Source organism: Macrobrachium rosenbergii, chromosome 17, assembly GCF_040412425.1.
Source record: "Macrobrachium rosenbergii isolate ZJJX-2024 chromosome 17, ASM4041242v1, whole genome shotgun sequence".
In the NCBI taxonomy this organism is placed as follows: Eukaryota; Metazoa; Arthropoda; class Malacostraca; order Decapoda; family Palaemonidae; genus Macrobrachium; species Macrobrachium rosenbergii.
In genome coordinates, this window is record NC_089757.1 from 1,950,249 (window position 1) to 1,963,093 (window position 12,845).

General features: G+C 37.2%; 1 protein-coding gene across 7 annotated transcripts in view; it reads right to left on the minus strand.

The window, feature by feature from the left end:
* The window catches only part of Vdup1 (arrestin family protein Vdup1), a 75,274-nt gene extending 64,195 nt beyond the window's left edge, over nt 1–11,079 (minus strand). For 2 of the 7 annotated variants that reach the window (XM_067119449.1, XM_067119447.1), the window contains exons 1-2: nt 11,038–11,072; nt 8,531–8,893 (exon numbers count right to left, since the gene is read on the minus strand). In XM_067119449.1, the coding sequence (XP_066975550.1) occupies nt 8,531–8,651 (121 nt within the window). In that variant the 5' untranslated portion in view covers nt 8,652–8,893; nt 11,038–11,072. Of the gene's footprint in view, nt 1–8,530; nt 8,894–11,015 lie in introns of all 7 variants that reach the window. The other 5 variants (XM_067119448.1, XM_067119445.1, XM_067119446.1 and 2 more) reach the window with 5 other exon arrangements.
* Between the last annotated feature and the right edge of the window lie 1,766 nt (nt 11,080–12,845).

Below are 12,845 nucleotides of genomic sequence, written 5' to 3' on the forward strand. Positions count from 1 at the left end.
CATTAGTGTTTGGAGCCAGAGATTTCAAGCTGATCGTGTCGATCATTTCCATTTCTGCACTTCTCAAATCCACAAGTCTTTGCCCTTTCCAGCAATCCCATGGCTTTCCATTACGATTTCATCTCCGTTTCATGTGGCGGATATGACCGACGATAATCATCCTTTCAAAATAAAAGTCCCAATTGGTTGCTATCGCCTCTGTTCAGTCTTATAGTATTTGGAGAGATCTATATGACTCACGAATATGGGGGGAAAAATTCAGACGGTGAGAATGGAATGCATTTGTACATATTCACGAAACTCTGCCCGGAAGTTATAAATAAACAAGCTAAATGAGAGTTCAACGATTCTCTTAGGGCTATTACTTTCTACATGCAAAAGAAAATATGAAGATGATTTAGGGAAAATAACACGATTTCTTCATAAACATCAACATTCACCGATATTTTCTTTGGAAGGTAACTCACTCTTGCAAAACCACTCCTTCAAAATAAAGAAGCTCGTATTGTACGGTTATTTCTACTTGTTTTGTATTCGTGTATTAGTTATTACCGTCTTCGTAAGTGACACAAGAACAATGTGCAGGACATATTACTACGCCTGGAAAAATAATGCTAGAAATAACTGGTATTTTATATAAGCGGTCGAAATAAATTCCTGGCTTTTCTTAACAAATGCGAACGAAGAATGGGCAAGAAGGTTTTCATGTGGACAAACCGTCGAATTTCCACCGAGACCCCAATCCCTTCACTGGCCCTCGACGGACGGACGGACAGACGAGCAGAAGTCATAACGGACGAGACACCTTCCTATCCCGAGCGACGGGAGGTGGCATCGCCTGAGCGCTGTGCCAGGGAGTGAGTGATATCTGAAGCGGACGGTGAAAGTAGTTGGAGTGATCGAGACGTCTTTCTGCCTCTCGACGCGAGGTGGTCGTTTTCGGACTTGCATTCCGTACTCACGATCACATACCAGTGTACTGGAAGAATACTGATGGTCTAAGACTTTCTCCTGACATGTTATTCACAATTCGCGTTGCTGTGAGCTTCATTTACTAGTTTACGATCAACCCGTAAATAATTGTTTCATTAATAACTTGATGTAAACTGGCATTGTAACGAATATGGTCATCAATACCAGTCGTCAGCTAGAATATGACTGATTACATAATTTTCTTAAAAGTTCCACTAGAAGTGTTACATAACTAGATAAAAAACATATGTCTGGTTGGATTTTCAACGCTACAATTTTAAAGGTCGTCAATGACAAATTAATGTTGTAAAGTGATAATATAGTTCACGATTTCTTTTACTAATAGTTTCCATAAAATTCGATAGAAGTTAACATCATTCAGACACATAACAAAGGCACAAAAATAAACGGTTGATAAAATGCTGGATTATCCAAAAATCTTTATTTATTATACGACTAAAAATTTATGGAAAAGATTGTAATCACTGCGTGTAAGTCGAACTCCATTCATAAAACAACGAACTGACTTTTCTCTTTATACAAACACACTCATATATATATATATATATATATATATATATATATATATATATATATATATATATATATATATATATATATATATATATCCACACTCAAACATTCACTGTATAAAGTTATTACTTCCAACTTTGAAAATACAGAATCTCCATATCACTGAGGTTCTCTGTGGATATATATATATATATTACACACACACACACACACACACACACATATATATATATATATATATATATATATATATATATATATATAATATATATATATATATATATATATATATATATATATATATATATATATATATATATAATGTGCATATATTTATGTATGTATTCGTAAAATGTTCAAGAATAACAAAGATAAAATCATTGACTTAATTGCTAATTAGTTATCTCATATATATTTTCTACGTATTCATGTGTTTAATATATTTTTGGGGGGAAAATGTCCACTTAGCAAAAATTATTATTGTTTAACATAAGGGGAATTATTGAGTTGTACTTTTATAACATATGTAATCAGCTCATTCTTTCCACAGTCATTTTCCGGTGGTCAGTATCTTTCCCCGTATAATCTTTTAATTGACTTGTTCCCGTTTCCGAGCTGTTGGGCCTAATCTTTTGTAAAGCCTTTTAAATATTTACCCGTTTTGGAAAGTCTACAAATTCTTCAACTGTGTCGGATTCCAGGTACACCTGTTCCTTTATAATCCCCATCTATCATTCATACAGGCTTTCTTTTTAAACTTTTCATATTTCTATCAGTCTGCTAAGTAAAGGACCGTAAGTCGAAAGGCCTAGCACCACTCCGTCGTTTCACTTTCCTTGGTGGCACTGGCTTTTTTATATATTCACCACGTTCCACATTTTCATGATTCACTGATACATGTGTGTATATATAAATATATATATATATATATATATATATATATATATATATATATATATATATATATATATATATATATATTATATATATATATATATCACACACACGCATTTCAATATGCATACGCAGACTCAATAGCAAAACTTACACGCCAAATCCCTTGGGAGTAAAACATCAATTCCGTGTCCTACAGTTTACAAATTCCATATTCGTAATTTGACTTTATAATTTATCAATTCTTCCAGATGATGAGCGGCATTTCTTCACGATAACCATCAAGGCGTCTATGAAAAACAGGGTTTCTGTTTTTTAGTCCTAAAAGCCGGTTACGGTTGCGCTTACATTTTTTTATTTATTACTAAACCATTTTACGAGGTTGCTTGTCGTAGATTAAGTCGCCCCTTTAAACATATCAATACGAGTACTCTTTAGACTTTGAATTCATGGATACGTACAGGTAGTTCTACAAGCAGCATCTATTCGTATGTGAATGAGGATTTGTAAGCCGAAGATATCCAATATCTCTTTTTTATTGCCAATAGATTTTGCCCAAATTTCTTGCCTTGAATGCGCATGCGCATGTATAAATAGATTCTCTCCAAGTCAAAATGCAAAAAGAGTTAATGATCTTATACACAAGCACTAGATAATTTCTCTTTTGAAATTACAATTTCACAATGATAGCCTAATCACACCACTACATTAGGACGACACACAATAAGGTTCCCTGCGTGAGAATAGTCAAATAAAGCGTCGCATTTCCAGAGGTCGCAGCCTTCAATGAACTTGCAACGACTGGCACAGACCATACAATCAAGAATGGGAATACAAAACCGTGAATTTCCTGCCATTGTCATCACGGAATTTTCAACGGCGAAGGGAATTTTCCCACCAATACACGAAGCTACGGAAGCCCTTTGGTGCATCACTTCGTTGTATTTCTCACAGAAGAGTGATGAAGCCCTTCACATGTGCACATTTTCATACAGTGCGCCTATATACTTGGCTACGTATTTACATTGGTAATTTCTGAGACGCGAAAATATTTTTATCCTAAGCTTGTTCCCTTTAGAGGGGGTGTCACCAGAAGGCTGGACCTACCCTCCGGTTCTCAGGATGTCCGTAGGGATGAGGCTGCCAGCCCCACGATCTTTTTCTAGACCCCAGCTGGTGCTTATGCACAGTCGCAGCTGGGTCAACTGGCGGGTGGCAGGACTAAAGCGAATGTGAGCCTAAAACCCGGCCCGTTCTCTGGTGAAAATTTCATATGAAGTTAATAAATCATGCTGCTGCTTTTATGATTAGGTGGAAAGTGTCTTTTGTGCGTCACCATTTAAATACTCCTCTAATCTGAGGTTTTATCACACTCATCACACGCTCACTAAAGAGGTTTTAACTTGCACGGCACTGGAGAACACTATATAATAATAATAATCGACAAAGGAAAGTGCTTCATTGGTACTAAAAACTGGCTCCCTGAAAGTTTAATTTCCACGAAAAAGCTTCTGACTAAAACGCCACGGATTATTCCCAGCTTTCCTGGGACTTCTCGAGGAAACTAAATTGTGTGTGTTCCTTATGGCCTTTGATATCCATTGCATTTATAACTGATATGAAATCGATGAGACTACCCATTTAGCACTTACAACTCGAAAAATGGAAGCACTAAATGAAAGCAAGGTAATTTCAAAATAGCTCGAGCTGAAAAAGATCTGAATGAATGTGACTAACAAACTGTTGCATTCAAGTTGAACTTAGCCATGGAATTGACAACACGACTACAACATGGGTAGAACGCGTGCACTTAGTTTGATTCGATGTAATACAAGGAGAAAATACCGTGAAGGTGTAGCGACTGAGCCTACATATAAGCAGTGTGGCTTCTTGTCAGGCAATCTGCCACCTACCTGATCACTCAAGAAAGCCAACTGCACCGTTGCATTTATCATAATTGAACGACTTGATTAGAGTCTTCCCACTACCGCGTGTTGTTGATAAACTTTCTCTCAGTTACTGGATGTGTGTCAGTTGCCGCAATTCAGCTTTTGGCTGCTAAAGCTGAATCATATTTATAGGCTATTGCGCGCCATTTGCGCTCTGTAAACATCTGGAGGCATCCAGGGAGCAAAATCACGTCCGGTTACGAATTTCCCTTCAGCATTCTCTGCGCTTGGTTTGCGAGTTCTTTTATTTATCGCTTTATAATTAACGCAGTTCAAGAACGTTCATCATTAGGCCATAATTCAACTGACTCTTCTTCTTTCCCACCGTTATCCCTACGTTAAAGGGTCGGTTGCCTGATGCGCCTTCTATCAAAGGCATCATCCTCCACCAAACCTCTTCTCTCCATATCGTCCTTCACTTTATCTCGCCATCTAATTCTCTGTCTCCCTCTCGATCTTCTTCTTCCTCTAACAGGTTCTTCCCAAGCCCTCTCTTCACTCCCTCCTCGTCATCCATCCTTAACACATGCCCATACCATCTCAATCGTGACTCTTATCACCTCTGTTATCTTTACTAAGCCTGTTCTTCTTATTTCATCATTTTCCAATCTCTCAAGCAGCGATATTCCCATAATCCACCTCAGCATTCTCATCTCTGTTCTCTCAAGCTTCACTTCCTCTTTTCTTCTAAGTCACTTCGGGAAACTCCACTGCTCGGAACACAAGCCAAGCTTAGTGACGCTTATCGCTCGCTATGTCATTACAGTCGGAGCGAAATTAATAAGCCAATGATATGATTACCTTAATGGCACACTTTCTGCATGGCTCCTTGAACTACTGACATTGGCCGTGATCATCATTTGATATTACTTAATACAGAAGTCCTTGAGAGCACTATTAAATGCACACGTCCAGGTGGGAAACACAGGTTTTTTATAGCTACATAACGTTCGTTCTAGTCGATAAGAAATAAAAAAAAATAATTTCCTTAGTTTCTACTGCAGTCACGTCCGCGTGTTGGGTTGTCAGATCTCAAATGGTAACAAAGACAGATTTCTATAAAGAATATCTACTTAAGCTAACCAGTCCTAAATTATGGCTATGGACTAGTAAATGTTTTGTAGCAAAAATAAAAATACAAAATACAGTCAGATGCGGTTGTTTACTAAAGAAATAACGATACGCCAGCACACAATACAAAGCGCCCAACACTACTCAGTTTCCTAGGATGAGTCTCATCTTGGCTACAACTAAAATGTGGATTAGTTTGCCTCGTGCAGTTGTGGAATCAACAGACTTTTACGCCAAGATCTCCTGGATTCAGTTGTATCGGTTTTATTGTCTATTCCCTTATATTTAACAATTCTTTCCCAGTAACTTGTCTCTCCTTCCGGCTAAAGATTTAAAGAAAGAAAGAAAGTTGGCCTATACTGCGTAGCAACAGGGAACAAAAGAGAACTTGACGGGGAAAGGAAAGTTGTCGAAGCGTTTCTATCAAATAATTCCTTGGAGCGCTTACTCTGGTATATGTTTCGAGAGGAGAGATATCGTAAACAACTGTATATCACAAGGGAGAATCAGGTGTTTTTAAGTCACAGATGTCACTGTTCGCTGTTGATTCTAGAGGATACGAGTAAATTTACCTATACGAATGGAAATTAAGAACTCGCACTGCGCGATGTGTTTGTTTATAGGCCTATATAAATCATCATCTCCTCCAACACCGGGCGACGTTAAGGGGTTCTGGGAAATTCCGTCACTACAGGAAAGTCTCCTCTATGTTTTATCTTCCGAGAATTTGCTCCTCCCCAGCCTCCCTTCTTATACTTGACCAGGTCTTCTCGCGCCCACATGCCCAGCTGACACTACCATGGTCTATTTTCCTCGGGATTGGGCGGAGGGCATGTTTAAAGCAATCTCCATCTCCCTATCTTCAACTAATTAGGTCACTTCCGTTATTTCCCTTATGAAATCATCTGTAACTCTGTCCCGACATCTGACTCCTGGTGTTCTTATTAAAATTTTATGTTTAAAAGGACAAAATCTTTTAAATATTGATCCACCGTTTTACCAAGACTCATGACCGTATAGTAACAGTCTTACTCAACGTTCTATACATACATACATACATACATACATACATACATACATACATACATACATACATATATATGCATATATACATATATGTACGTATATATGTATGTATATATGTACGTATGTATACAATGTTGAGTAAGACTGTTACTATAGGCCTACTATACACACAAAGATGAATATCTGTACGGTACACAGGCACTAATGCTACGGTTACCGAATGGCGAGAAAGAACGAAGGCATTGACGGAGGCAAACGGGAACTAATCACACCTTTCCTCCCCTTTTTCCTTCTGCAATAATAACACGGTGGGGAGAGAAAAAGAGAGAGAGAGAGCACATTATCTGAGGCGAGCAACTCTGACGAAACATGACGCCTACACACTCCGACTTGCAGCTTCCTCTCATAACTGTCTCACAGACCTTTGATAATCTTTGTTGAACTCATTTTCCTTTACCGTAAGGACTCACCTCATTTGATAGAGAGTATTAAAATTTATGCATATAAATTATATACATAATATGTATACATATAAGAATATATATACATATATGTATATAATTTTATATATATAAATTATATATAAATCCATATACATAATATATATCTATATAAATTACATATAAATCCATAAGGACTCACCTTATTTGATAGAGAGTATTAAAATTTATGCATATAAATTATATACATAATATGTATACATATAAGAATATATATACATATATGTATATAATTTTATATACATAAATTATATATAAATCCATATACATAATATATATCTATATAAATTACATATAAATCCATATATTACATACGGTACACACACACACACACACACACACACATATATATATATATATATATATATATATATATATATATATATATATATATATATAAGTTTACACACACATATAATACATATATATACATACATACATGCAAGTGTTTTCCAAACATACATTTTATATATTCATGCACAGATTACTCAGGAAAAGATGTCACTCATTCTCCGCAGTTATCCTTCACACATGGACTAAGACGTCAATGACCGTCTTTTCTCAGCCAGTGGCAAGACTAAAACTGTTCACAAAGAAACACCACATCGCAAGATCAAAGGTAACTTCAGCAATCTGGTGAATTAGAACATTCGGCACTCGCTCTCTCTCCACCTACTTGCGTGAAATTTCCGTCAGCCTTCTACGAGGTAGTCAAGAGTGGGGTCCATTTTGAAGAGATGAGGAATGCTGATGAACTGGTGGCTTAAATTTCAACCTCAAAACAGATAAATGAGGCCTCCATACAGCAAGGAAATGCCATTCTAAGACGCCCAGGTAGTTGAAGTAGCTGTCTGAGAGAGAGAGAGAGAGAGAGAGAGAGAGAGAGAGAGAGAGAGCACCTGTGAAAACTAGAAGTGCACACTGGACAAACATTTCACGAAAGCACCTGCCCGTGTAGCGTCATATCCTATGATGCCAAATGTTCAGTAGCAGTGCCTCTAAAAAAAAAAAAGGTAAAAATATTGCAGGACCGTTTTATGATCTTCATCATGTCTGATTGAAGTATCTACCACATGAGGCAACTTAGTAAAAACTTGATTTAATGAGGAAACAGCTGCACCATATAAATAACGTTAGTAGTTTAGGTCCAAGTAAATTATCCACTGTCTCGATAAAAAAAAAAATACACATATCACAACGAAATCTAAATAATGAACACAGTAATCAATGTCGTTTTTTCCAACGATATACAGTAGGCCTAGATGTCAGGCAATAATTGTACTTGCGTAGCTCAAGTTTGTACAATCTACTCAAAAACATACTTAATGGCATCTTTCTTCAAAATATATATATATATTTTACAGAGAATATATATATATATATATATATATATATATATATATATATATACATATATATATATATATATATATATATATATATATATATATATATATATATATATCCAGAGAATAATCTTTTTCATGCTGTGTGTGGTTTCTAAAAATTTATTTTAAGACGAATAGGCAAAATGTAGAGAGAGAGAGAGAGGGAGAGAGAGAATGGCACAGTATTGCAACTTACCCAAAACAGAAGTGTCCTCTTCCAGCTCAACGATGACCCTTCCAGAGATGAAGTGCCCAGGAAAATACAGAAGATTCGGGTTGTCGAAGAGTATAATAAACTTTTGGAGTTTCCGCGCCATTACGCCTCTTGTGCTCTGCTCTTGAAAACTGCACTGGCGAGACTGGGCGATCGGAAACTGATCGTAGCCTATTCCCAGATAGGATTTTTTTTTTTCCGACTGAATGTTAACACCACAAAAGATTGTATGGTCTGGATGTAATTATCTCAACTACCGGTATTTCGGGGCTGTCACATCAACTGATTTCTGTGGGTGTTTCAACTTTTTAAAACTGTATTCCTGTTGTAATTCAAAGCAGTCACCTGTCCAAAAATGCAAATTAATAGGTTTTCATTATTTTCTTAAAATCACTCTTTCCTTAGTTTTTGAGATATAAATAACACTTACGTCTAGTCTTAACAAAAGTCAAATATACTTCAGTTTGTTTCAAGAGCTTTTAATTAATACGAAATACAAGTAGCCAACATGAGACTGAGCTTTATAATGAACAATCTATTTGTCGTCTTATTTGGCTTTGCAAGAATTAGGTCAAAAATTCTGGGCGTCTTCAGTATTTAACTTTAACTCTCATTTCCCTTTTTTATATATTCCCACAAATTCCCCTCATTACTAGTATTTTCGGAAAGATGTGTATGATTCGTACATTTCTTCCCTGCTTGCCACCCCCCAACCCCCCTCTGGAAATCATAAGCTTAAAAGTCAATCAAGTTGATCAGCAGAATGATATGGTATAGAATTTTACTGTCACCTGTTACTCACCTACATTACTTTAATGGGGGTTTATGAGTTAAAATTTTCAGCCCACTGGTGTGATTAAACTACTTTGTTTGTAAACTAATTTATTTACCCACATTTGACTGTCCAGAGGGATTTGTTTTCAAGTAAAGGGTGCCAGTTCCAGCAAGTTTAAGCTAAAGTAGTTGGGCAGCTGCGTTGGAAAAGGCCAAGGGAACAGGTCGAAGGGAATCTGTAACCCTCCCTAACCTAACCAGGCTTGTCAAGCCTAACCTAACCTAGAACACTGTCCTACCTGCCTGAAGATGGGTGGGGCATTGTTCTGCCGTGGCCACTTTGAACCTACTCTTCAAACTTGACTTTTTTGTGTCCTTTCTCTATCCTCACTTTTAACAGTCAAATATTTTTCCCTTCAAAGAATCTTGAAGGAGGATGCTATATCGATTTCCTTTAATACAGCATTTCCTACAGTGCGCTCTGCATGACGTGCCGTAGGTAGCATCAAGCTCTCCACAATAAAATTCTTTGAAAAGATATCGAACAGGAAAAAATAGAAATTAGGCAAGAAGACGACTTCACATTCCGAAACTTGCCCAAGTACAGAAACACACATACACACACACACACAGAGAGAGAGAGAGAGAGAGAGAGAGAGAGAGAGAGAGGAGAGAGTGGATTAAGAGTTAGCCTGTGGGACATATAGTTGCACCCTCAAAACATCAGAATTATTTCCGCTATTGAAATCTCAAGGAGTTGAACCATTTCTGCTAAGCACAAACGCCCTTCACTATTCAAGGTTTATTTGGAGCTTAAGGGAGTTGAAGTGCTGCTTATTGTTATCAGGCAGACATCAGTTTCATACGTGTACGAATATGTTTCTTGATAGCCAAATGGTCAAAGTCGATTGTCTATCACTGTTAATAAACCAAAAGCCAGGGTTAGAATTCTGGCTTGGGCAGGGTCACTTATGAACTGTGATTCCATTTGGGCGTGGTGTAACAATATTTGTGGTTCGGTATTTGTGAAAATAAAAGAAAAGTCACCTGTGTACACCTGACAAAAATTCTTTATATATATATATATATATATATATATATATATATATATATATATATATATATATATATATATATATATATATATATACATATACGGAAGTCACTCTCAAGGACAGCAGCGCCAGAACCAGGTAGCGCCCACCTAAACCGCCCTTACACTTCACTTGTATGTCAGACTGTGGGCGTGTTGGGCAGGTTGGATGAGGGAGTTCTCCCGATCACAAAGGAGAAAACACACGCGAGATTCCGCTAGGGCCACACCTGCACTCATTCTGTTTCGTTAATCTTTCTTTCGTATTTCAAACACATTACGTAATATGCTGAGTTAAGTGTACTAAGAAAATTGCACAGCAAAGGCGTTCCATAAGTAATCAAAGCTTGCATAAGTTCACTGTCCCGTGTTTTCGTAAAACACTGCTGGTACAGTCGTGGATTCGCTCCTATAAAGCACTGGAAGAAAATCAAGACTGAGAATCCAGTCTCTTTTCACTCACGTCACAAGAGCTTTTTCACTGTCGATCATGAATTTTCGTTTTGTTCTCACCCTCTTCTTGTTGGAGATGAGTAAACAAAAAAAAATAATAAAGACAAGTGATGAAGAAGCAAAATAAAACAGGGGTTAGTGACAAACATTCAAAGGAACACCTAACAACCACACTCTTTGGTTACCACTCACTCTCTGAGACTGAACCAACTTCTGAGAGTTGAAACAGTGGCTCAAGGCTCCAGCACACGGTGTTCGATGCCGTGATTTGGCGTCGGCTTCGGCTTTATAAGAAGCTTAGTATCCACGCATATCATACTAACTTTAGCTCAGACCTCCACTCATAAATGAAAAATTAAATATTTACTTAGGAAATTACGTCAACACCATAGGAATTTTGTTGAAGCATGTAGTGCCGTTATCATTAGTATTATTTCTTCATTCCCTACTTCAAAATTCAGGTTTTCCTGTATTGTTTACAGAGAACATTAATGGTACAATATTTACTTCCTCATTGCTATTACTTTGGAATAATTCTACTTTAACCGATGTCGTTAACCTGTTATCTATCATATGTCCTCATTCCTCGCACGGGTTTATTAGTTTTTCAAGGGTCTTCGAATGAAAGTTTCAACAAATTTATCTTTTATCAAGATGCCCATCCAAGCCCCGCCTTGAATCGTGTTTTCATTCAAGTCTCACTACATAGCCTTCACATACGGGCTTTCTTCATGAAATTCCTGTCATGTGTAACAGTAAGTCCTTTCCATGTTCAACTTTTAGATGCAGTAAGAAATTCCACAACAAACAAAGAACCTGCACCTCCCATCTCAGCTCTCAGTTTCCTCCTGAATGACGGTTTCAACGTTCTACTTCACACCTGTCGGGCCAAAATGGCCCGTGATGAATATCCATTCTCTACACTGTCTACAGGATAATGAGTAACCTGCAACTTGCAGTTGTCTCTAGTATCAAGAATGGTTTTGTGTACCTTACGATCGTGAAAGTTACAGAGGGGGTCGTGGGGAGAAAGTCGTGCATCTTCTCGTGCGCGTCAAGCATGTGTTGGACTGCGTCTGTCGTTCAGTGTGGCGTGTTGGACTGTCGAAAGGCCTCAGGCCCTACAGTTTATTCATTGTTTTGCAGTCTGTTGTAGCTATCTTCGAGATTTTGCCAGTTCATTGCATTTGCCACCAGCAATAGACTATACTGAAAACTACACACACACACACACACACACACACACACACACATATATATATATATATATATATATATATATATATATATATGAATGTCTTTTACTGTAATTTAACAGTACACAATGAGGATAAAAACGCCCATAAAACACTGTATACACGTTGCAAGCAACCATATATTTCAGATACTTCTGTCTCTATTCACTGGTGAAATATGGACTTGAATATAGTGTTCTTATGGGCATTTTTATCTTCATATATACATATATATATATATATATATATATATATATATATATATATATATATATATATATATATATATATATATATGTGTGTGTGTGTGTGTGTGTGTGTGTGTGTGTGTGTGTATGGAGAGAGATGAAAAGATGCATCATTCATTTTCATGAAACAGATTATTGAAAAAGATAAATTTCACACAGCAAACATTTTGCGTGAAAAAGATAAAGATTCATCCAGATTTTTTTCACCGCAATAAATCCGGCTGAGAATAAAGGAGCATAGATAACAGTGGCGTTCCTGAGGGGGGGAGGCTGTTTGAAATCGCCCCCCGGGACCCAAAGTGAGGGGGGGGGGCCAAAAATGCGAAATTTAACCATTGTTGCTATGACAGGACAAGGTAAATCCAGTGGCCCCAAAATAGTCAAGGGCCCCATTTATATTTGGACCCGAAAGTTTGGGGCCCACTAAAGGGTCCCAATTTCCAATTTTGTGAACAAAAATGTAACAAAAAAGTTATGTAAAAGAAATAGGGCTC